Source organism: Xenopus laevis, chromosome 9_10L, assembly GCF_017654675.1.
Source record: "Xenopus laevis strain J_2021 chromosome 9_10L, Xenopus_laevis_v10.1, whole genome shotgun sequence".
Lineage (NCBI taxonomy): Eukaryota > Metazoa > Chordata > Amphibia > Anura > Pipidae > Xenopus > Xenopus laevis.
Genome location: NC_054387.1, coordinates 24,316,766 through 24,340,532, shown reverse-complemented (window position 1 = coordinate 24,340,532; position 23,767 = coordinate 24,316,766). Strand labels below are relative to the sequence as shown.

General features: G+C 41.3%; 1 protein-coding gene across 3 annotated transcripts in view; it reads left to right on the top strand.

Annotated features, from left to right (window-relative positions):
- The first annotated feature begins 1,179 nt into the window (after window positions 1–1,179).
- The window catches only part of notum.L (notum, palmitoleoyl-protein carboxylesterase L homeolog), a 127,378-nt gene continuing 104,790 nt past the window's right edge, over window positions 1,180–23,767 (top strand). The window contains exons 1-2 of one of the 3 annotated variants that reach the window (XM_018234346.2): window positions 1,180–1,759; window positions 13,391–13,715. In XM_018234346.2, coding sequence (XP_018089835.1) covers window positions 13,411–13,715 — 305 coding nt within the window. In that variant the 5' untranslated portion in view covers window positions 1,180–1,759; window positions 13,391–13,410. The remainder of the gene's footprint in view (window positions 1,760–13,390; window positions 13,716–23,767) is intronic. The other 2 variants (XM_018234347.2, XM_018234345.2) reach the window with 2 other exon arrangements.

The window sequence follows — 23,767 nt, the reverse complement described above, 5'->3', positions numbered from 1 at the left end:
CATACAAGAGGGGTATAAACATTGCTAAACACCTAATAATGGCAGAGACTTATAAGCCTCAGGACAGAACACAATTCCTGGCAAAACCAAAATATGGAACCTTTCCCTGTTTATATAGACATGTAAGGCAAAGCCTTTGGACAGATCAGACTGTAATACTATCAGATAGCAGATGACTGAACATGTTTTAAAATTTTATATGCCAATGCACTCAGCAAGTACACAAGGTATACTCTTCAGCTCAATGGGTAAACCCTTAGCAAGGTTTTAATCATAGCGTAAGTACTTCCCCATGGCACCCCAGTCTTCTGGTGGCAGCCAGAAAGAAAGCGTAGCACTTACTGTATTGGTATTATAGTGCCGGTTCTGCATAGACCCATCTGGTCACAATTTAGGTAGGGCATGTGGACTCAAACTTGCGCACTCTATTAGTGGTGATTAGCTGATTGATCACTTCTTAGTATTTTGATAGGTACTGCTGCATATCATCTGATACCCTGTGTGGGGCTTGAATCCTACTGTAAGCCGAATCCCATTCCCCGACTTCATGTGTAAGAAATCCTGTAAGAATCCTGTAATGTTGGGAAGTGGTGTGCCACCCATTTTTAATTGAGTGACCAACAGGGGCGATCCTGCCCATTTTGCCACCCCCCCAGTCCCCACGGCAATCACCTTTTCATCGCCGGACGGGGATCGGGGGGTCCACGTCGCTATTGCCCTCTCTGCACTAGATGAGCCGAATTTCCAGGTAGAAGACCGGAAATTCGACTCTTAAAGTTACCAGGAGCGGCATTTCTGCCGCCCGACTACTGGGGGGCGCTGCCGTCTGAGGCGAGTGTCTCAACTCACCTCATTGGCAGAGCGCCCCTGGTGACCAACAAGTACAAATGCTGCTGTATCACCTCAAAAAATACTGTGCCTTGTCTACCTGCTATTAAGCTGTTTTTACGTAATTTAAATGTTTTTTTAGAGTGCATTCTCTATGTAGTGCACTTCTGTATCTTAGTATGCAAAGGAGTGTGATGCTGCGGACGAGGCTTCTCTAACTGTTATCACTGGTTCCACAATGCAACTACCTGCAACTCTACTCTGTTGAACAGAACTATCTTATATGTAAGGATTTCCAACCCCCTTCCTCCTCCCGCCCCAAACTTCATTAGTAATATCATCTCCTTTGCGTCTCTCATTGCATGGCCCTCCCTCTGGAGCCCTCCTCTTGATCTCATTCCTACAGCTCTTGGGACGGATGTAGGTCGCGCTGATCTAATCTACAGTTTCAGCTCCTTGAAACTTCTAGCGCCTCTCAGATTTCTTGCCATTTATCTGTAAGCGGAATTCCGAGTGACTTCACGTTGATGCCTTTAAACGTATCTTTTTAATGAGAATGTTGAGATCTGAGCTTGTTGCAGGGGGGAGGTCCGGTTGATCTGAAACGGTTAAATGAAAATCCCGCTCCTCCCTTGCAATTTCTTCAGATCCTTTACTGTGCTGTGAGCTTCACAGCCTGGTCCATCTGTCTCTCAGACCTGTACTCTACACAAATTGTAGTTAAGTGGGGTGCCAGTGCGCGGCATTCCAACTTCCACAGGGGAATCCGTTTTCAGTACGAGCATTTTACGCGCCTTGTGCTTAGCCTTAGTGGAAATCCTTGCACCTGACTCTTCTGATTCGGTTACTGGGCACATAAGATGGTGTGACACTGAACGCAAGACGCGTGGAAAAGACTGCAGCACCCATTGGAGCAAGTAGAATCCTAAAGGTAATTTGTAGTACTCTGGGGATTTAGGGGGCACCGGTTTCCTGGTCTAAATTTTCACTCTTCAGCCTGAAGTAACTGGCAACATTGTTCTGAGCAGAGTTATCAATAGAGACGCTGCCGTTGATTTTTACAGAATGTTTTTAGTAGGGTGCAAACAAATACTTCTGCTTTTGATTATTCTCCTTTGAAGTAATAGTCAAATGCATATTTGGGAAAAATGTCTTAAATCACTTTTAAAATAACACCAGTTTTGTTTTTGTTGTACTTAGAGGCAGATTTATCAAAGGTCGAGCTGAATTTTCGAATTCAAAAAATCCGATAGTCCTAATTCGATTCGAATTTTAAAAAAAAAATTTAAAAATTGTAATATCAAACTTTATCATGTACTGTCTCTTTAAAAATTCGACTTCAACCATTCGCCTTCTAAAACCTGCCGAATTGCTGTTTTAGTCTATGGAGGACCTCCTAGAACCCATCTGGAATCAATTGGTGGACTTTGAGTGAAAAATCAAAGTTTTTTTGGGAAAAAGTTTGAATCGAATTCAATCAAATTCGCTATCACTTCGATTCGAATTCGACCAAATATGAAAGTATTCGATCGAAAACGGACCTATTCGGCCAAAAAAAAAACTGACTTAATTTCGGTTGGTCTTTTTGAATTAGAATTTTGAAGTTTTTCAAATTTAAATTCAACCCTTAATATCAACCTAAATCTTGCACTTCTCTGTTGATCCTTTTGAAGTTGTCAGAATTATGTTTTTTATATTAAGCTGCTGTATACCTTGTAAGTTTTGTGTATATATTTGTTCTGCAGAATGTGTTACTTTTAGAATTAGGTACAAACTTTGATTCCATATCTTAACTGCAAAAGGGAATGGTGATCAATACTTTTATCCAAATATATAATCACTTGTGATGTAGTTGCAGGTTTTTTTTATAAATTGGGAGAGGGTGCTATTCATTTTTTTAAAGTTTGTCTACCTAATGAAGACTTTCAGCAAGACCATTCTTTCTTTAAAACCTGTTGGGGCTAAACCTGCTTAATTAAACAGACTTCAGGAATTATTATTATATTTATAATGTCTTTGTCTCCCGCAGTGCCATAGTATGCTGAATAGCTTTGCAGAGTAGAGAGATACAAAGAACAAGATGTAATAGTGTACACAGACAAACAATGTCAGGGTACAGTATATTGGTATATTGCTATCTGATTTTAATAAACAGATTGTTACATCAAGGGAAGAATGCTCTATTTATATGTAGGGGAAATGTGCCATGGGTTTGCAGTGAAAGAGGATTAGTAATAATTGTCCTGTGAGTGCCAGAGCATTAAAATGTCGATTTGGGGTTTCGCTCTATTTTATCGAGTTTTTACCCAAAACAATTGAATTGAGCTTTTTTAACAGATAACAGATAAGGTAAAATCGGGTATGGGAGGTTGGTTGCGGTTTTAATAGTTAAAAAATTAGATAAATTCTGATTTTAGTAACTAACCCTTGAAGGCTCACTGATTCTCAGGTCCTTGGGCATGACTGTGCTCAGTGGGTAACAGAGTTATAGGGATGATTATGCTTAGTTAATACCAGAGAATTGGGGATCATAGTACCTGTGACTGGAGCCCCAGGGATGAACATATTCAGTGTGTGATTGCGACAACTGGTGCCAAGGTTGGATCGATAGTCACTCTCCTTTTTTTTTTTCCTGGGGCGGATGCAGAAGCAATATGGTTGTTTGTTCTGTATTCTCCTGACGAAGATCCCTGTGGGGGATCGAAACGTTGAGTCTCCAATAAAGTATCACATTTGTTAAGCTTCAGAAGAGTCCCGTGAGTGTCGCTATTCTTGCAGATATACCATTACGTTTGCTGGCACCCGGGCATTTACACAGGAAACAGAGTGCACCTTTCTGTGTGAGAAGTAGCGACACTTGCAGGGCTTTGTATCATGCAAAAAAAAATATCCTTTATTTAGACTCAACGTTTCGATCCGTTACTGGAATCTTCATCAGGAGAATAAAAGACTATTTTGTCTTTTATTCTCCTGACGAAGATCCCAGTAACGGATCGAAACATTGAGTCTAAATAAAGGATATACATTTTTTGCAGGATACAAAGCCATGTGTCGCTTCTTCTCGCACAAACATCTAGTTTTTCATTGCAGGCACCCAGGAGTGTGACAAAACTCTGTATACAAACCAATGTACTCCTTGACTTTTGGTCAATATCTCTAATATTAGAAATTGGTGATGGGCATAATATCACATGGAAAAGTGAGTGATTCCGTTATTAGTGGTTCGTGCCCTGTCTTAAACATAATGATAAATAGCTAGTGCATCTGTATAAACACACACCGTGACACTTTCCCCAATATTGTCAGCAGAAAGTGCACATAAAAACACTTACCCCCGGAGTAGTAAGGATACGCTCACGATGCCATTGTAGCCCTCTAAGCATGAGGCATCACCAGTGGAGATCGATGTGTTACCCTTCTTAATCGGTACACAGCCCCAAACTGTAACCGTGCTATTGCGCTGGTCGTAATTGGTCCGCTGAGGCTCCGTTGCCTAGAGAGCTGGACCCCTTTTCCATTCCCTTGTACTATGTACTCTTGTGGCTTATACCTTTTCCGCATCGTTCTGCGTGGATATATGCAGTCATCCAGCTTCCCCTCCCTTCTATATGCGTGTGCATACCGGTATTTAACCTGGTAGCCGCCGCATCAACCTGGGAGTGCAGTGCCTCTCCTCGCATTAAGTATCAATGCCACGTTCAGTCTGCGCTTCTCAAAATAGCATTACATCATGGTCCTGCGGTGTGTATACATATTGTTTGGGGCCAAGATCTTGCTACTCCTTAGGTATTGCAGCGCACTGGCATGCACATCTGCCAAGGGACGTTCTACCTATTCAGCCATCCTTATTTTCCCCCAGGGGTACAATAGTTCCTATAGACCAGGGGTCAGCAACCTTTACTATCAAAAGAGCCATTTTGCCCCCTCTTCCACTAAAGAAAAATAGTCTGGAGCCGCAAAACATAACACAGCTTATAAACTGTTAAAAAGTTTTAACCTTTTTTTTTAATTTAACTGCTACAACAACAGAATACAACAAACATAAGTGCAGTGTGTATGTGTAGGCCTACCTTGAAATCAATTAAACACTGAATAGCCATATTAAATGCTTGTGTTCTCATTTGTTTAATGTGACTTCTGTTTCTGAAGCTCCATGCTGGTCTTCCCTCTATTGTCTTGAGTGTGTGACCGCGGTAAGCTCGGTCTTGTCTGTCACTCCCGTGGACGTCTATACAGCCCTCACACCTGCTGCGGCTTCCTGAGTGTGCTACCGCGGTAAGTTGGCCGTTAGCGTACCACGGTCGGACACACAAGAAGCCACCAGCAGCTATGAGGGCTGTATAGACGACGTGACAGGCAAAGCCGCAAGACCGAGCCATAGCAAGCAGAATGAAGAGCCGCATGAAAAAGACCCGCACTCCATTTTTGTGCAAAATTCAAATTTCTTTTATTGTGTACATAAATCCTACGTTTTGGCCCCAATTTGGGCCTTTTTCAAGGATGAATCAAGAAGCATCCTTTAAAAAGGCCCCAATGGTGGCCGAATCGTCTGATTTATGTACACAATAAAAGAACTTTTGCACAAAAATGGAGTGCAGGTCTTTTCAATAAGATTATATGCAACACGTTGGACCCTGCACCCAGATTTGATTGAAAGATTCCGGATTGGAGTGTGGCTGCCACAAGTTGACAACGGGGACATAGGGAGAGTCTCATTAAAGGGGTTGTTCACCTTCAATGTACAAATCTTATGAAACCACTAACAATGTTCTCAATGTGTTAGAAAAACCATTTTCCATAACAAAAAGAAAAAATGCCATTGTAAAAGCTAATTTTTATACCTATTAACTCAGCCCTTCTCCTGTCTCTCAGACCAGTTTTCTGAAGTGTTGGGAGTGGCCTATTTTGAACCTGACACACCAAGAACTTCCTATATGATGACATCATCATGCCCAGGCTTTGCCCTTACTTGTTTCCTGTTGGATGTTGATACTGCCCTCCTCCTAGTAATTTATTGGGTGCTTGTGAACTGTAACCAGTCACATAATTTGAATGATCATTGGTTGATTACTCAATTGTAATGGCAGAGGTTAACAGACGCAGCATATAAACAAACCTGCTTTGTAACAAACAATCACACAGCCATGCAGACAAATACTGCAGAAAAGGAAGGAGCAACATTGTTCTCCCAATTCTGGCACTCTCCTTCTGCCTAGACTAAAACTGAATGGAGTGCCAAAGGGGTGCAAACTTTTCTGGGAATAAATACTGGCGTTTCTATATTTTTATCTTTTAATACCTTTGGCATTAAGCATAATGTCAGTTATTTACAAAATTGCAACAAAACCACCACTGACTTGCTTAGAAACGTATGTAACTTACACATCTAGCAGGGACAGTAGGGTTGCCACCTCACCCTTTTAAAACCAAACACATATGAAATCCACAGGCTGCATGGCTAATTATCAACTCATTTAGATGCTGCAGACTGAACTGATTTCTGTGCAGCCATGTATCATGCATCTAAATGAATTGTCAATTAGCCATGCAGGCTGTGGATTTCATATGTGTTTGGTTTTAAAAGGGTGAGGTGGCAACCCTGAGTAACAGGCAGAGCAGTGATGAGGGCAGGTAGGTTTTTTGAACATTTTGTGTGCTCTCCCGGGGGGGGGGCGGTAATTTACCTAGGAAAACGATACCTTTTTTAAGTGTTCCACTTCTGGAACAAGATTTAGAGCTCTAAATACCAAAAAATTAAAAAGTTCTATTTTTCATGATATAGGGATCTATACCAGAAAAATATTTCACTTCATGCACAAAAATTCAACTCATTTGGAAAGCCTCAAGCTCATACAAATATTCCTGGAAGTCACGTCAGCTGCTGAATAATGATTATTTATGAGGTAAATACACAAAATAATACATGGACCCCCCCCCCAAATAATATATTTCTGGAAAGTACAAATGTCATCTCCCATAGTATCCATTATAATCCAATAATTCAAATTTATAAAAATGATTTCCCTTTTCTCTGTAATAATAAAACAGTCGCTTGTACTTGATCCCAACTGAGATATAATTAATCCTTATTGAAAGCAAAACCAGCCTATTGGGTTTATTTAATGATTACATGATTTTCTAGTAGACTTAAGGTATGAAGATCCAAATTATGGAAAGATCCATTATCCATAAAACTCCAGGTCCCAAGCACCTCGTCCCCCCCCCCCATCTGCACAGTTGAAGTCTCTGCTGCACACAGCCCACACTCCCCCTCCCTCTCACAAACTTGTAACAGTTTCTCTTCAGTACCTGAATGCAGCCCAGCACAGGAAGCAGTGGCAGATTGACAGCAGACATAGAGAATAGGAGTTAAGTTAGCTGCCAGTACAATGTGTGATGTCATATAAGGAAGAGGAAGTGAACACTGTAGTGTTTTTGGGGGTCAGCGACCCCCTCCCAGCACAGGGTCTGTGTGGAACTGAAGGATTAGTACAGGGACACTTCTGAGGTGAATATCTCTTGAACTGTACTTTTTCTGTTAACTATTTCTATGGAAAAGTTTGTTCTATTCATGTGAACTGTTAAATTTGTCAATTTGTTACAAAGGTGAACAACCCCTTTAAGTCCTTTAGGTGCTAAAGTGTCCAATTTGTGGATCCACCTAGACTCCCTTTGTACCAACAACAGGTCCCTGTTACCCCCTCTGCAGGGTACCGGTAAGTGATCAATCATATGGCGGAACTGGGGTAAAGTGTCTCAATTGTAGCCAATGTCTTGCTACAGATTGGTCTGCCTTTCCTGAGGCTAGAGCACTCCTTATGGCACTCCTATGGTTATTCATTCTTTCCCTGTACGTCGTGGCAGCTTTGCCTACATAGTAGAGGGCACAAGGACACCACGCCATATAGACTTCGTGATTGATTGTGCAGGTTACCCTATAATCGATGTAGAGCTTGTCCTATGGTGTTAAAAGTAGGCACCTTGTTGCATCCCGCCACAGGCAAAACAATTAGCACATTTATAGCATCCCTCTTTCAAGGGTCTGTGAGGCAAGTAGTCCCCTTCTTAAGGGGTTCTGTAAGGCCCTTTATCACTAGTAGGTTGCTCAGATTCTGGCCTCTTCTAAACGCTACCAACGGTTTTTGTCCTGTAAAGGGTAAGTTACAATCGGTATTAATGATCTCCCATCGATTAAGAAGTGCCTTTTTCACTTCCACACTCATGACACTCCAGCCTGTGGAGAAAATTGAATCAGGTGCAGTTTTTTGTTTTTCGGAGGTCAGTAGCATCTCTTGAGTCATTGGTTTAAATTTTCTGCCAACATTGAGGAGCAGATTTATCAACGTCGAAGGTCGAAGTTAAAAAAAACTTCGAATTCATAAAGACCAACCGAATGGAGGTCAAAGTTTTTTGGGGTCAAAGTGGGCCAAATTCAGACTACTACGTACTTCGAATCGTACAATTGTACATCAGTTCAAAGTTTTTTTTTAACTTCGACCTTCGATCTCCCAAACTCCCCCAATTGCCTCCATACAGGTTCTAGGAGGTCCCCCATAGTCTAAAACAGCACTTCGAAGTCGAACTTTTAAAGAGATAGTACTTCAAAAAAAGTTTTTTTCAAATACGAATCGAAGTACACAAAAAATAGCAAGAAATTTTTCAATTCGAAACTTCACCTCGACCTTCGATAAATCTGCCCCTGAGAGTTGCAGTTCAGCTGTAGTCCTTTCTGAGTTATTTCTGATCACTCTCAGGAACTGCGAGTAGGGAACCCCGAGATATATGTGGAGGAAAGGGGGTGGGTGCATGAATCAAGCTATTTCTGTGGGTTTCTTATACAATGTTGTGCCCAATCTATCTCCCTTTTTGAAGATAGTCACACCCAAATAGTGGATCTGTTGTGTGTCATGTGGCAGAGTTAATCTAATGGGTGAATCTAGATGATTCAGAAAGGAGTATATGTGTGTGTGTGTGCGTGTATGTGTATATATATATATATATATATATATATATATGTGTGTGTATATATATATGTATATGTATACTGTATGTCACATTCAAAATGTTGTCCTAGTGAATGGCATTATGAGCAACAATCAGCATGCTTTATGAAGGATAGGTTATGTCAGGTAAATTTGATTTTGCCAAAGTGTTTGATACAGTGCCCCAAAAATGACTGCTTTCTTAATTAAGGGCTCTGGGGCTTAATGAGGTCATTTGCACATGGATAGGAAACTGGCTACAGGATCGGGTATAGATAGTGGTTGTTAATAGTACATTCTCTACTTGGAGTAAGGTTCTTAGTGGGGATGCAACATCCTTGCAGCAGGATCTTGACAAACTGGCAATCTGGGCATCTTAATGGCAGATGAGATTAAATTTTGATAAACATAAAGTCATGCACCTGGGATGTAAAAATATGCAAGCCACGTATACCCTAAATGGGACTGCACTAGGCAAATCCATAATGGAAAAGAACCTTGGAGTCCTTGTAGAATATAAAATTTGCTTTAGCAAGCAATGCCAGTCCGCAACATCAAGGACAAACAAGGTCTTGAGCTGTATTGGTACTGTGGACCTCTCATTGATATCTGTAGCTATAGGTCACTATATAAAGGCCTTGATTTGCCATTAGTCTCATAAACTTGTTTTGAATAATTAATGCAAAGAATTTCTATATCTGAAGACATGTAAATTAATCTATCCTATCTTGTGTGAATGCCGTTCATTTTTCTATGGGCCATGCAATGGCATAATATAAACATAGTAAGCTGTGGGTATTGTGCAACACAGTAAGTTTTTCTTTACAAGAGCCATTCCAAGCAGGCCGCAAGGTTTTTGACATAATAGTATTCATTTAGGCTAGGGCTAGATGAATTGTGCTCTCATCACACAGCCGGTCCCCACTATCAGCCAAATGTTGCATGTGAGCTTAGTCTGTTTTGTCGGTATGGGGTAGTATAGGTTTTTTGTGCTCATGGGTAAGGTGGCAATATGTGGGCTTTGCCCTTTATAAAGTGTGATTTAAAAATATTTATTCTGGGTGTTTAGCCAGACCTGAGAGTAAAGCAGTGGGGTGAGTGTTTTGCTGCTTCCAGTTCCACAAATTCATTTTATAATAGTCGCTCAAAACGTATGCCTCACTGACCCACACAAAACAATTGGAGACTTTTCTCCACTTATACTTTCCAGTGTTTCAAATAAACAGGCCTAACAGTGGTGTAAATTGATCTTCAACCAAAATTAACCAGATCATTTCAGTTAACTTTCTCAAGCAAGCAGTGTTCTTTTTCTTGACATTTTAAGGGTACCTATTTAATTAATCTACTGTCTAAAAGGTTTCCCAACACCTGTTCTGTATCTGGCTTAAATAAAAAATGTAAATCTGAATTTTGTATGAAAATAAACAAGACTAAATGCAAAGCGAGACAGATTTCCTACTTTCCACCTTAAATATCTGGCATTCATGGATAATGCTCTACTGTTCATGTATGACCCACTGAATGCCATACGTTTATTCCCTAGCCAAACTTATGGCAGTGCCCCTGAACTGAAAACTTATTTGGAAACCCCCTTATTTTTTTCCTCTGGCTAAAGGACTACACATTTCCTGTAAATCTGGATACCAGCTAGATGTCTTGATAGTATGACCTGAATATAACCAACCCACTTGGTTATAGCTTGAAATGGTCAAAAAATTTGCTGGTTAACTGAAAAAAATATGGTTCACTCTTCGTGTTTATCTTTTACACATACGCGAAGAGTGAACCATATCTTTTTCAGATGACTACTCCCTAAATAGTTGACCAGCAAATATTTGACCATTTGAAGCTTCATGTATGCCTCTCTTACAGTTTACAACTACATTTAATAGAACGCACGACATCTAGTTAGATTGATTTTTAATTTTTTTGGCATTATATAGATGATCTAAAGTAGGAAGCACAGATTATGTTTTGCCCAGAACACCCTTTCTCTGCATATATTAATTTAAATAAAAAGATGAGCTGACCATTTTTTATTGATTCCTGACTGCCTGGTTAACTGCACCAATAGGGTTCATAGATAAGATAGAATTCACTTTTTTGTTTAAATCTGTAGGAAATGTCTTGGCTCCCAGCAAATATGCATTAAAAGAATGTTGTTTGGGCACAATATGTCCTCATCCAGGGCCAAATTTCTAAACTGGGCACTCCTATCTCAGCCACAGCTCACACCACCCAACCAGCAACCCAACGCTACCCCCACACCCATAGTATCTGGGAACTGACCACATGGGTAATTTAACCAACTGTCAAAGTCTCCTGCACACCCAACGCTCCACCCTATGTCTGGGGGTGGATCTATTCTTAGTAGAGTGTACTTTATTTTTAAAACAAGAGATTATTTGCATTTTCACACACACAGACAAATAAATAGATTTTATCCTGTACTTTGGACTTGGACAACAATTAGTAGCAACTAAAACTTAGATGAACTGGATGTAATAGGCCTTCTTGACCCATAAACCAAAACATTCTATATTTATCAGGCAAGAGAACCTAAAGGTCAGGGATAGGATTTTCTAGTAATTTAAATCAGCAATAAGCACAAGATGTTGGTGCCATTTTGATACATAAATTTATAACATGGCGCCGCCAACTGGCAGGATTTACCTAGAGTGTCCCACAGTTAGTCCATGTGTAGCCAAGCCACAGACAAGCTGGTATACTGCAGTTCTTGATGTTATTGTGCCTCAAGATTTCACAGATCCATTGGGGCTGATGGTTCCATGACAGTCCCAAGGGCTATAATGGGAGGGATGTTGGTTTACGAGCCTCCCTTCATTTGTAAAAGTTAGTCCCTCTCCTTTAAGGGGGATTGAAATCTAGATAGGCTTAATACCTCATTCTGCCAGTTGTTTCCTCTGCTTCAGTGTCTTAAATACTCCTTGGAAAATACTCTCTAACTTATCTATTGACTTTCCACACCCCAGAGAGATGTTATCGCATCCCTTTGTCTGATAATCTTTCTGGGCTGTAGATGGGAAGAAGTACATTGGGTATGGACAGGAAACACAGTAGTGGATAAATCTCCCATATTGAAAGGTGTTCAGTTCAGCAGACAGAATGGCACCAGTGCCTTAAAGGACTATAATAATATTTTTATCCAAGTAAAAGGATAGTTTTAACCCTATTTGTCCTGTAACACATGGCACTAAATCGCACACGTGAAATAAGGTTTTACTGGAAATATAGGATAACTAGCATTAGCCCACGACACTGTCCATTTAAAGGAAAACGAGACCCTGAACAATGTAGGTCTCTATAAAAAGATATTGCATAAAATAGCTCATATGTAAAACCCTGCTTCATTTAAATAAGCTATTGGGTAATCATAAATAGAAAACTGCCATTTATAAAATAAGGGCAGCCCCCTGGGATCGTAAGATTCACGGTGCACACAAACATAACAAACAAACTATACTTGTTACATCACATGAGCCAATTAACAGAGTTCTGTCTTTTGCTTCCACAATTCTTCCTGTTAGAGTTGTAGTATTTCTGGTCAGGTGATCTCTGAGGCAGTACACAGACCATCACAAAACGGTGGTTCAAGGCAAGAGCTACAAAAGTGCAATATTTACTTAAATATATATTCCAGTTTGATAAGATTCTTTAATATGCCACTTAATTTGATATAAACTATCTGTTGCTCAAGTATTCATTTTGGCGGTATAGTTTTCCTTTAATGTATTTTGTTCTGTCGAGAATTGGGTCCTTTTAGATTCTGTAGTGTCAATCTAGATTGTGTATCTAATATAAGTAATTATAAAACAACTGGACTTGCTGAGTAATTATTGAAGACTACTATTCCTCTATGAATTTCATGTCACCTCTCTGAAGAGTTACAATGTGCCGTTGTGGACTAGTGGAAGAATCTATATGCAGAGAACTTCCCACACCAGTCAGTTGAACTCCAGTCAGTTGAACTGAAGAAGTTGCTCGTTTGAGTAGTGAAACGTCTTCAATAATTACTCAGCGAGTACAGTTGTTTTATAATAACTTATATTTGATATACCATGGCCTGGATGAATAAAAATCTTCATAGTCAAATCTAGATTGTGGATATAAAAGGGCTTTGTAAAATATAGTGAAGATGCATAACAGGAGTGCCTCATGGTAAATCCTTTCTGACTCCAATATAGCATTCAGTCCCTGGAACAACTTTGTACTAAAACTTAGAGTGAATTATTTTGTTTTCTGTTCAGCGGCTCTCGAGTTTGGATTTTTGGCAGCTGTCTGGTTGCTAGGGTCCAAATAACCTTAGCAATCCGGGTGTGGTTTGAATGAGAGACTGCTGGGGTCTGTGTCAAAAATATGGCTATTATGAATTACTTTTCCCACCATTTAAAACTATGCAGTTGGAACTTGCTTGCTTGCTTTGGGGGTTTGAAGTTATTCTGCACAACTGCAGTTACTGGTTTGCTCCCTTGTTTGACCCATTAGTCTGAGACTTGTATTCATTGCAAACCTTTTTGCATCCGAGTAAATTGCATAATTGACAGTTTGTTTCTTTTCAGGGTGGTGCTCAGTGCCTGGCATGGCTGGGGCCCTATGTGTAACCCTACTGCTCCTCCTCAGCACAAATACTGTCAGTGGAAGAAAGACCTGGAGGAGACGCGGCCAGCAGATAGTACCCAGTGGCCGGGAGAGGAGCGAAGGGGGTGATGAGAGCTTTCCACTGGACTTCACTGCAGTTGAGGGAAATATGGACAATTTCATGGCTCAGATCAAGAGCCTTGCACAATCCCTGTACCCCTGCTCTGCACAGCGACTAGATGATGAGATGAAACTGCATATTCTGCATAACAAATCAGTGACATGTAATGATGGAAGCTCAGCAGGGTAAGTCAGAGTGCTAGGGCTGAAAGTGACAATGGTATGATCACATATAAGGTGTCTCAGGAATATCTTGGGCGGAAATATAACTGGTGGTGTAGCATCAACAATCCTATTGCTTAAAGGACCAGTAACATCAGAAATATTTGATAAAAAATTCGTTAGTATACAACGAAAAATAAACACCAAGACAAATTAAACTTTTAAATAGCAAAGCTTTTATTAAGAAATAACATACAGATACTCCACTTCCTGTCCTCTTCAGAAACGGCGAAAAGGCGACCATCCATACTGCAGTGTTCGATTTCTCCTCCCTGGCAATTCTACTGACAGCAGCGTGTTGGCTGGTGGAGCAGGGTTTGTGCTGCGGAAGAGGCGATGAGTGATGCACGGGAGAATCGCGTAGTTGTCAGTCAGGCTGGAAACTCCCGTACAAACGCTCCCATGGGGAGCTTTGTGTGGCAAGGTGCTGTGCGCTCAGTTTTCTTTTGCAAAGTGTGCAAGCGGCATTCCAAGGAGAGACACTTCTGGGTAGCAGCCAAGAGACCAACGAAAGCCGAGAGAAGCCTTCCCCAGAGGGATCCGTACAGCCAGCACAAACCCTGCTCCACCAGCCAACACGCTGCTGTCAGTAGAATTGCCAGGGAGGAGAAATCGAACACTGCAGTATGGATGGTCGCCTTTTCTGAAGAGGACAGGAAGTGGAGTATCTGTAAGTTATTTCTTAATAAAGGCTTTGCTATTTAAAAGTTTAATTTGTCTTGGTGTTTATTTTTCGTTGTATACTAACAAATTTTTTAACAAACATTTTTGATGTTACTGGTCCTTTAAGAGCATAAACCACATCTATAGTAGTAATGTTCCTTGTATAGGTGGGAACATTGCTCATAATATTTTTCTGGAAAACTTCTATCACACAGCAAGAGTCTTCTTGAATGAGGCCAGAGATGTGCTGCACTGTGTCAGGTAATGGATTGCAGGCTTGTTGATACTGTGGATGGGGTCCAGCAGCACCTTATTGTGGGCCCTTTCTTCTAAAATACATCTTTCTTCTCTCATAGGTTTGTGTGATATATAGTGAAAAATACATATCTTTTCTTGCTAGATGGTTCTGGTTAAATGCAAAAATCTTCATTGCTTTCAAAAGCACCTATTTTGATTGTAACTGTATTACAAGCACAGCTACTACAGTACTGAAGTTGCATTTCTATTGAAGGTGCTTTTTGTAGAGGAGAACCATCATATATTTTCATGATATCTACTATCCCAAAAAAAAACCCTTTATTGTCCTAGCATAATATATAAATATATATATATATTGTTCTGTCCCACCCCATGTATTACCCTGGGCCAGTGTGTAGTTAGACATGCAGCTAAACCTCCCCACACTCCAATAAAGAGATTGTGAACTGAAGTCTGTAGATTTTACTGGATAGCAAAGGGGAATAGGTGAAACTGTAACAAATAACAGAAAATAGGATAAATAGATTGCAATGAACAGTGCAATATAAACATATATGCATATAAATGCAACATCCAAATGCTAGCTGGCATGAAAAGTCTATGCAGCAATGTCTCTGTGGGTGCAGGCAGCTGTGGCGGTGATTTGGTGCAACTATTTGCTTACCAGCGATGCTACCATGAGGAGAGATGAAACTGTGCGTGCTTCTTCCACAGCATGGTCTGTAAAATGGAGTCTTGGCTCCCACAAGGCACTGTTCTAGGTCACATGGTGTGGGAGTATGGTAGCCTGATTAGTCCAAATGCAGTTCTGCCATAAGCCATGTGGAGGTGCAGAACAAATACAGGAAGTGGCCTTGCGCAATTACAGCAAGTGTCCAGCAGAGGGAGTTAGTCAAAAGGCGCAATGAAATACAACCGCATGATGACAGCTTATGCTGGGACATGACATATATATATATATATATATATATATATATATATATATATATATATATATATATATATATATATATATATATATATATATATATATATATATATATATATATATATATATATAGTGAATAAAGTACCCCCTCTTGTAAAATATAAGGATATTATAAGTTACCAAGGAGTTTTATGACCATATAAAAACACGAGGCCGAAGGCCGAGTGTTTTTACACAGGTCATGAAACTCCGAGGTAACTTCTAATATCCTCATATTTCACAACTGGGGGTACTTTATTATAATACACACATTTCAGCAATTCATGTGATTATAATACTCACATTTCAGCAAGTCTGGCTGGCCTTCTCCAGCAACTCCAAGAAAAAGAGACAAAGCAGTATGAAATTGTTCAGTGTCTCCAAGGACTCTTGGCTAGGCTAGACAACAAACAATTGCTCCTGCTTCAGCTACAATCCTGTCAAGCAGACCATTACCTTCTCCCTCTTGTAGCTCTATTTTTGAACCCCAAATCCCCTTTCTCGAAAAGTTCTCTGGGGATTGGAGCAAGTTTTTGCCTTCCATTTTGGTTTTTTGTCCTGTTCTTTTCCCACTGAGTAATCCAGGGTAAATTTTGTGATCACCCTACTTCAAGGGGAGCCTCAATTATTAGGCATTCAGCTTGTCTATGCTGATCCAGCTCTCTCTCTCTCTGGAGGCCGTCTTCAAGGCTATGGCCATTATATATGATGATCCCGACTGCGTCGCCTTTGCCGATCCGCCATCCAAAATCAAGTCTGCTTTAAACAGGCTACTGACTGGAAAAAGCAAACAAATCAACTGAAAAGGATACGTATTTGTTATTAACGGTTATTTTATGGTAAGGTTTTATATTTAAATACTGTGGTTTCATTTTTATATTTTTTTTTACTCTTGGGCGCCAAATAGAACCGCTGGGACACCAGTGGAGCTTGCTCTAGTGTTTAGCTGCTCTTGAGTGTTTGCTCTTAAGTGGGAGATCTATAAGTGGAGCTACAAACTGTCTTCTGCCTTTAACAGCCGCCTTTCACTTTGGGAGGAGCCCTCAGCTAATTGGATGCCGCCAGGTCTTAATAAGAGAGGAGCTAAGCACGGTCGTTAGCAAGGTTTTGGACGGAAGGTACATTTCAAGGAGCAGACAAAAGCGTAGTCGGACAGGCTGGGGTCGGTGTGGGCAAAATACAAGCAAAGTCAATCTGGCAGCATTCACAGATCGTCAGGCAGGCAAGGGTCGGTATAGGCAGCATTCACGGATAGGCAGGCAAGGGTCAATATCGGTAGAAACAGAATAGTCATGAAGGCACAGGTCAGGATAATCAGAGTTCAGAGTAGTCAGGTAGGCAAAGGTCAGATTTGGCAGAATTCAGTATGGTCAGGCAGGCAAGGGTCAAAACAGGAATCCGACAGTAGAAGACCTAACAACGGCAATGAGTTTGTGTACAGAGCCCCTTTAAATATTTGAATTTTGCGCCACTGCAACGCACTAAAACCCAGAAGTTCGTGCCATAGAGAACCAGTAACATAGGAGAGAGGATCAACGTGGAGGGAGTCTCCGCCAGCCCACTAGACCACCAGGGTGAGTCCTCACAAAAGGAGGTTCAAACTAGGTCAAAAGTTTCTTCTAAACCCTAATTTTTTTTCCTGTTTTTGGTCTATAACTGGTATAATGAGTGCTAGCAAGATTGAAGGTATGACCCAGTGCACAGTCTGCCATATGTATGCAGATTTGGAACAAGAGATCCAAAATGCTTACCTCTGGTGGTTGTGAGCAAATTGCCACTTTGGAAGCTCGAGTTAGAGCACTAGAGCAACAAATTGCAAAACTGTGGTTTCAATCTTGAAAGGAGTCTCTTGCTCACTGAGCAGGACCTAGCAGGGTCAGATATCTTGGGGGGGGGGGGAACAGAACAGCAGCAGGATGTTTAGGCAGCTAGCTGGGTGACAGAAAATCTAATTTGCCAGATTGTGTGAAAAAAATGGGAGTGTGAACTCTGGATTGGCAATTATAGATAGGGCTGATCTCTCTAACAGCCGGGAGACCAGTTTCTCTAGTAGTGGTGGAGAGGAGAGCAGAGTCATGCCTAAACAGATTGTGGTTGTAGGGGATTTAATTATTAGGAAAGTGGATAGGGTAATCTGTAATCCGGATCGCTACAACCAAACCGTTTGCCGTCTGCCTGGTGCCAGGGTTCTATTCACATCCAAGTCGTTGCAGCGCACTCCAAAGTCAAAAGGATCGCTCAGATAGGTTGTTGGTTAAAAATTCATCCTTTATTGGTTACATCAGTTTAAAAGAAGAAATGCTAACACATGGTCTGACGCGTTTCGTAACTATGTACTTCATCAGAGGAGGTCTCTGATGAAGTACATAGTTACGAAACGCGTCAGACCATGTGTTAGCATTTCTTCTTTTAAACTGATGTAACCAATAAAGGATGAATTTTTAACCAACTATCTGAGCGATCCTTTTGACTTTGGAGTGCGCTGCAACGACTTGGATGTGAATAGGTGAAAACGTCTCCCTTAGCGACAGACTCGGGGCGGCAGCACCTGGGTCACTCCGTGGGAGAGGGTAAGCTGATCCTTATGTATATTTATCTATGAATACAAACAACTGTTGGAAGGAACGTGGGAAGGATTGTGTAATAAACGCAGGGCTCGGGGCAGACGCACCCGGGCCAATTAACACCAACGGTGAGCGGATTTTAAACCGCTGTAACTTTTAATGATATAGAGGATCAAGCAGACAGAAATTATTTATATCAATTTAGAATCTCAGAATTGGTGTTGGGATATATATTTTGGACTGCTAACTGGTGCCAGGGTTCTGCATGTGGTTGATCGGGTAGACAAATTATTGGATGGGGCTGGGCATGACCCAATTTTCTTTGTTTCAGGGATCTAGTCTCTAAGATCAAGGGAAGGTCTTCCAATGTAATTTTTTCTGAAATTTTGCCCGTGCCACGTGCAAATTTAGGAAGACAGCGGGAGCTAAATGCGTGGCTCAAGTCTTGGTCTAGGAAGGAAGGAAAGGTTTTGGTTCCTAGAGCACTGGGCTGATTTTTCCTTGGGGTACAGCCTATACAGTCGTGATGGTTTGCACCTCAATGGAAGGGGTTCCACTGTGCTAGGGGAAAGAATGGCTAAGAGGTTGGAGGAGTGTTTAAACTAGGCAAAGGGGTGGGTGAGAATTCTTTATCTGGAAGCTGGGGTAGAATGGGCAGTGGGATTAGTTAGGGTTTATGGGGGGAGGAGTGAGCTGGGCATACAGTTTACCAGCTAAGGAGGTTTACCAGACTAATACTAACTTAACATATAATTCTCCACTAAGTAATGCAAATTTAAAAAGTAAAAGTAGTAAACTCCGCAGTATGCTGGCAAATGAGTTTTTCAGGTAAAATGGGAGACCTACTGTAGATATAATTGGTATTACTGAGACCTGGTGGGATGAAACATGACTGGACTGTGAATTTAATTGGTTACACCCTTTTTAGGAGGGACAGAGGGTTTAAAAAGGTGTTTGTATGTAAAGCCTGAATTAAAGCCATGCACCAAAGAAATAACCATTGCTGGCACTGGCGAGAGAGTGGAATCCATCTGGGTAGAGATTTTGACTGGGCAAAAGGTGAAGAGAATTATCATTGGTGTATGCTATAAACCACCTTGTATAAGTGACGTGTATGAAGCCAAGCTACTCTTGCAGATACAAGCGGCTTCACGCCTGGGTCCAGTTGTTGCTATGGGTGACTTCAATTATCCAAACATTGACAGGGGTAATGGGGTTGCTAAAACAGAAAAATCTAGTAGGTTTCTAAATATGCTGAATGACAACTTTTTATTCTAGATCATTCAAGAACCTACTGGGAATAACTCTCTTTTGGAACTTGTAATAACTAATAATACCGGACTCATCTCTAGCATTTGTGTAGGTGAGCATTTAGGGAATAGCAATGATAACATGGTTTCCTCTGAGATTCTGTTGCAGAGACAATTCCATTAGGGAGTAACTAAAACACTAAAGTCTATAGTGGTGCACTCGCAATACAGGCAACTGCCTGGGTGCTGGTTATAACACAGCTATCTAATCAAAAAATAAAACCGCACTCCAAGGTCTGGAAATAGTGAAAAAAGGGGAAGATTTTATTTCAATGTTTCAGGAAAACACCAACTCGGGCCGTCTTCAGGAAGTGAAAAACATACAACACAAGTGCCAGATTTATATATCTCAGGTCTCTTACTCCAATAAAATCAACTTTCCCAGATTGGCTCTTCTGTCAGTGCAGACGTCTGGGGTTAACTCTGATCCTCTCTGGAAGCAGGACAAATAATAAACTGAAACTCCTCCTTCCCCTATAACTCTGGGGCTCTCTCTTCCCACTCTAGTTTTTTATTTGTCCTGATTGCAGGAGGTTAGGACTAGGGGGTTACCCCCAGTGTTTTAGTGTAGTAAGGTTACTACTACTGGGGAGTGTGTTACACTGCTCCCCAGGGACCTGAGCAGGGTTTCCCCCTCCTTGCCAAAACTGCCAAGTGGGGAATACTTACTTTGACTGCAGCAAACAGATGGCTTAGGTAGCTAAGCCCTTAGGGCACGAAGAGGATTTCGGCTGTTCCACCCTGATGTGTCAGAGGCTGATATGCCGAGGCTCCAGTCCCTGGTTGCAGGTAGGAGCATGGTTAATGGCGCGCTCAGCGTTTTCACGCGGCGCAAGTTGCCATAGTTTTCGCGCGGTCGGGTGTTCGCGCTGCTGCGCGGTCGCGTGTTTTCGCCCGCGCTTCTGGTGACATCATTAAAGAGCGCCGCACAAACTCGCTGCTGGAAAGCTATGTTTGTGCCAGGGGATACTGTGTTTGTTTGTTCTCTGTCAGGAGGAAATGCACTCAGGCTAGCAAGGAGTCACAGAGGGTTGTCTGGACTCAGGAAGCCTATTTAAAAGAAAAAAAGTTTTTTTTTTTTTTTTTTGGTTTATTTCTGCTGGGCAGTATGTCAGTTCCCCAGGCTCTCATTGATCTGATTCAAGATATGCCTTCCAATGAACCTAGGCCTAGGAAATCTAGAGCTAAGCTTAAGAAACCTAAGAAGACTGAGCAGGATCGCTCTCCACCCACTACAAGCCCTGGTGCTTTACTTCTTGGTCACATGGCAGAAGTTAATCCTGCTGCACAGTCTGCAGTGCAGGTACAAGGGTTGGATTTACCCACTGATCCTGGCCTACTGCAGCCCGATATGGCGGAAGCCCGGCCAGGTACATCCCAAATTAATTTACAGCAAAACCAACTTTCGGATTTGATTAGCTGGTTTAAAGCAACTGTTCTTCTGAACAGTTGCTTTAAACCAGCTAATCAAATCCGAAAGTTGGTTTTGCTGAACACCAATCTAACCCGAGAAGAAGAGCAAGGTCACCTTCCACATCGGATTCAGAGCTTTCCTCAGGTGAATTACCAGGGGGTCAGCAGTCTCCAGATTTTCCAAGTGGTGATTCAGTTTCTAGTTCAGGGGATGAGTTTCTATCCTATGTTACTTCTGAACAGGGGCGCAGGCTTCTTAGGGATATGCTCCAAACCCTAGAAATTAAGGCTACAGCTGAGCCAGTCTCCAAAGCTGACAAAGTCCTTGGTATGCAATTTAAAAAACCCAATTGCTTTCCAGCGTTTAAGTCCATTAATCAAACCATTGATTCTGAATGGCGTACACCAGAGAGACACATGAATCTAAGGAAGAAGTTCTTCACAAAGTTTCCAGTCTCTCAAGAATTTGGGATCAAGTGGGACAAACCTCCCAAGGTAGATTCTGCGATATTGCGCTTATCTAGATATACAACTCTTCCAACAGAAGATGCCACGGCATTCAAGGATCACATGGATAAGCGTATGGAGAATAATCTCAGAAGAAGTTATGTTAATGTAGCGGCTACCTTTAGACCAGCTACAGCAATAGCTGGCTTGGCTTGCACGACAAAGTTTTGGACTCAGGAGATTCTAAAGCAGTACGAACAAGATACCGTACTACAGACCGAACTAGGACGTGTTGCTACAGCTCTAGATTTCATGAGTGAAGCTGCCATGGAGATTATTCGTTTATCAGCACGGGCATCCGCTAACACGGTTGTTGCCCGCAGAGCTCTGTGGCTACGTCACTGGTCAGGAGACAATGCTTCGAAGGGTAGACTCATAGCTCTTCCATTCTCGGGGGAGCATTTGTTCGGGCCAGAATTAAAACAAATCATCACTGAGGTAACGGGGGAAGAGTGCATTTCTTCCTAAGGGGAGAAGGTTCCGCCCTGAGGCTAACCGTAGACTGCCTAACAGACAATGGGGGTCTTCGTCTCGTTCCTTTCGTACCTACAGGAACCCAAGTCAAGGTCAATCCTCGTCAACTGTCTACTCTAACAGAAAGGCTACCCCCTGGCATCCACGCCACAAGCAAAACAGGAAGCCAGCGCTGCCAAAACCCAATGACGCATATTTTCATCATCTGGACTGGAGCTATGGGGATTGGCGCACAGGAAATGTAAAAAATTATTGTATCTCCAGCGCATCCCCAGTGTCTTTGAACCAATGTGGATTTGGTTGGGCAGCATGCCGCCTCCTAAAATCCTGCCACCCTAGGCCCGGGCTTAGGTGGCCTTTCCACAAATCCGGGCCTGGCACGACCATCCATCAGGCCGACAGGATAAAAAAAAGACGGTGAATAGGGGTTGGGCTGCTGATTTTATTTTGCTTGGGGGAGGATACTGTCTGTTGGCCCGTTGGGAGGATTAACCCGTTGGTGAATGCTGGCCATGGATGACTTGGAAATATATATATATATATATATATATATATATATATATATATATATATATATATATATATATATATATATATATATATATATATATATATATATATATATATATATATATATAGTCAACTACAAGAGGTCCTCTGCACTCAACCCATTCTCAATATATTTAAGATAGAGACATTTTGTGCATACTGCTACTAAAAAATGCCTTACCCTTTAAACAACACACGGATTGCAATATATTTAAGATGGCCAACTACGTCAAAGTCATCCCATATCTGGCCAGTCCTACGCTTAATTTTCATCTGATTCATTAAGAATTCAATTGCTTAATTATACATTTTACAAAGGGACTAAGTTTTACATACAACTTACTAGCTGCTTTCAAAGTAAAACTCCCAAATATATATATATATATATATATATATATATATATATATATATATATATATATATATATATATATATATATAAAAAAAATAAAAACTGACACAGCACTCCAAGTTTTTTATGCAAAAAAAGATATATATTGTAGAAAGACATACCATAACTTGGAGTGCTGTGTCAGTTTTTATTTTTTCTATGATATTGGCTACTTTGGCAGTGCCTTTTTGACTACTTGCACCCAGAAACCAAGAGGGTTGTGCGGCAATATCTCTTTTTTATATAATATATATGTATGTGTGTATGTGTATAAAAATGAGAACCCGTTAACAGAAACCCGCATGTAATGCATCCACTACACCTGAAGCAACCCAACGGGTTCTCATTTTTCCCATCCGCATAGTGGTAGGAGATACGAAATTAGACATAGGTTAACCTGCCTGTCTGAATTTGTGGTGTACTGCATTATCTGCCCATGCGGCTTACATTATGTTGGGAAATGTACTACAACATTTCGGATCCGCATGAACAACCATAGATCCACTATACGCACTGCCCTGACTTCTGGTAAAGCGGATACTCCACTTGCCAGACACTGTGTAAACTTTGGACACTCGCTCCCCTCTATTCGATGTGTTCTAATTGATCATGTCCCCCCACTTAAACGTGGAGGTGACAGGGGGAGAATATTACTTCAAAAAGAGGCAAAGTGGATCCGGACTCTGGACACAGTGGCCCCCAGGGGCCTCGATGAGATGTATTCATTGGCTTGCTTTATCTAAATGATATATTTGTCCATCCTTTTTTACAGATTTAATCAGTGCTGTACATCCTTGAGATGATTGTCAGCACAACTCCTTTTTTACTCTTTTTTGACTTTTTATGGGTTAGAGACAGGTGATTGTTTCACAGGATAAGTGTGCAATGAAATGGTGACATATTGTTACACTAGTCTGAAA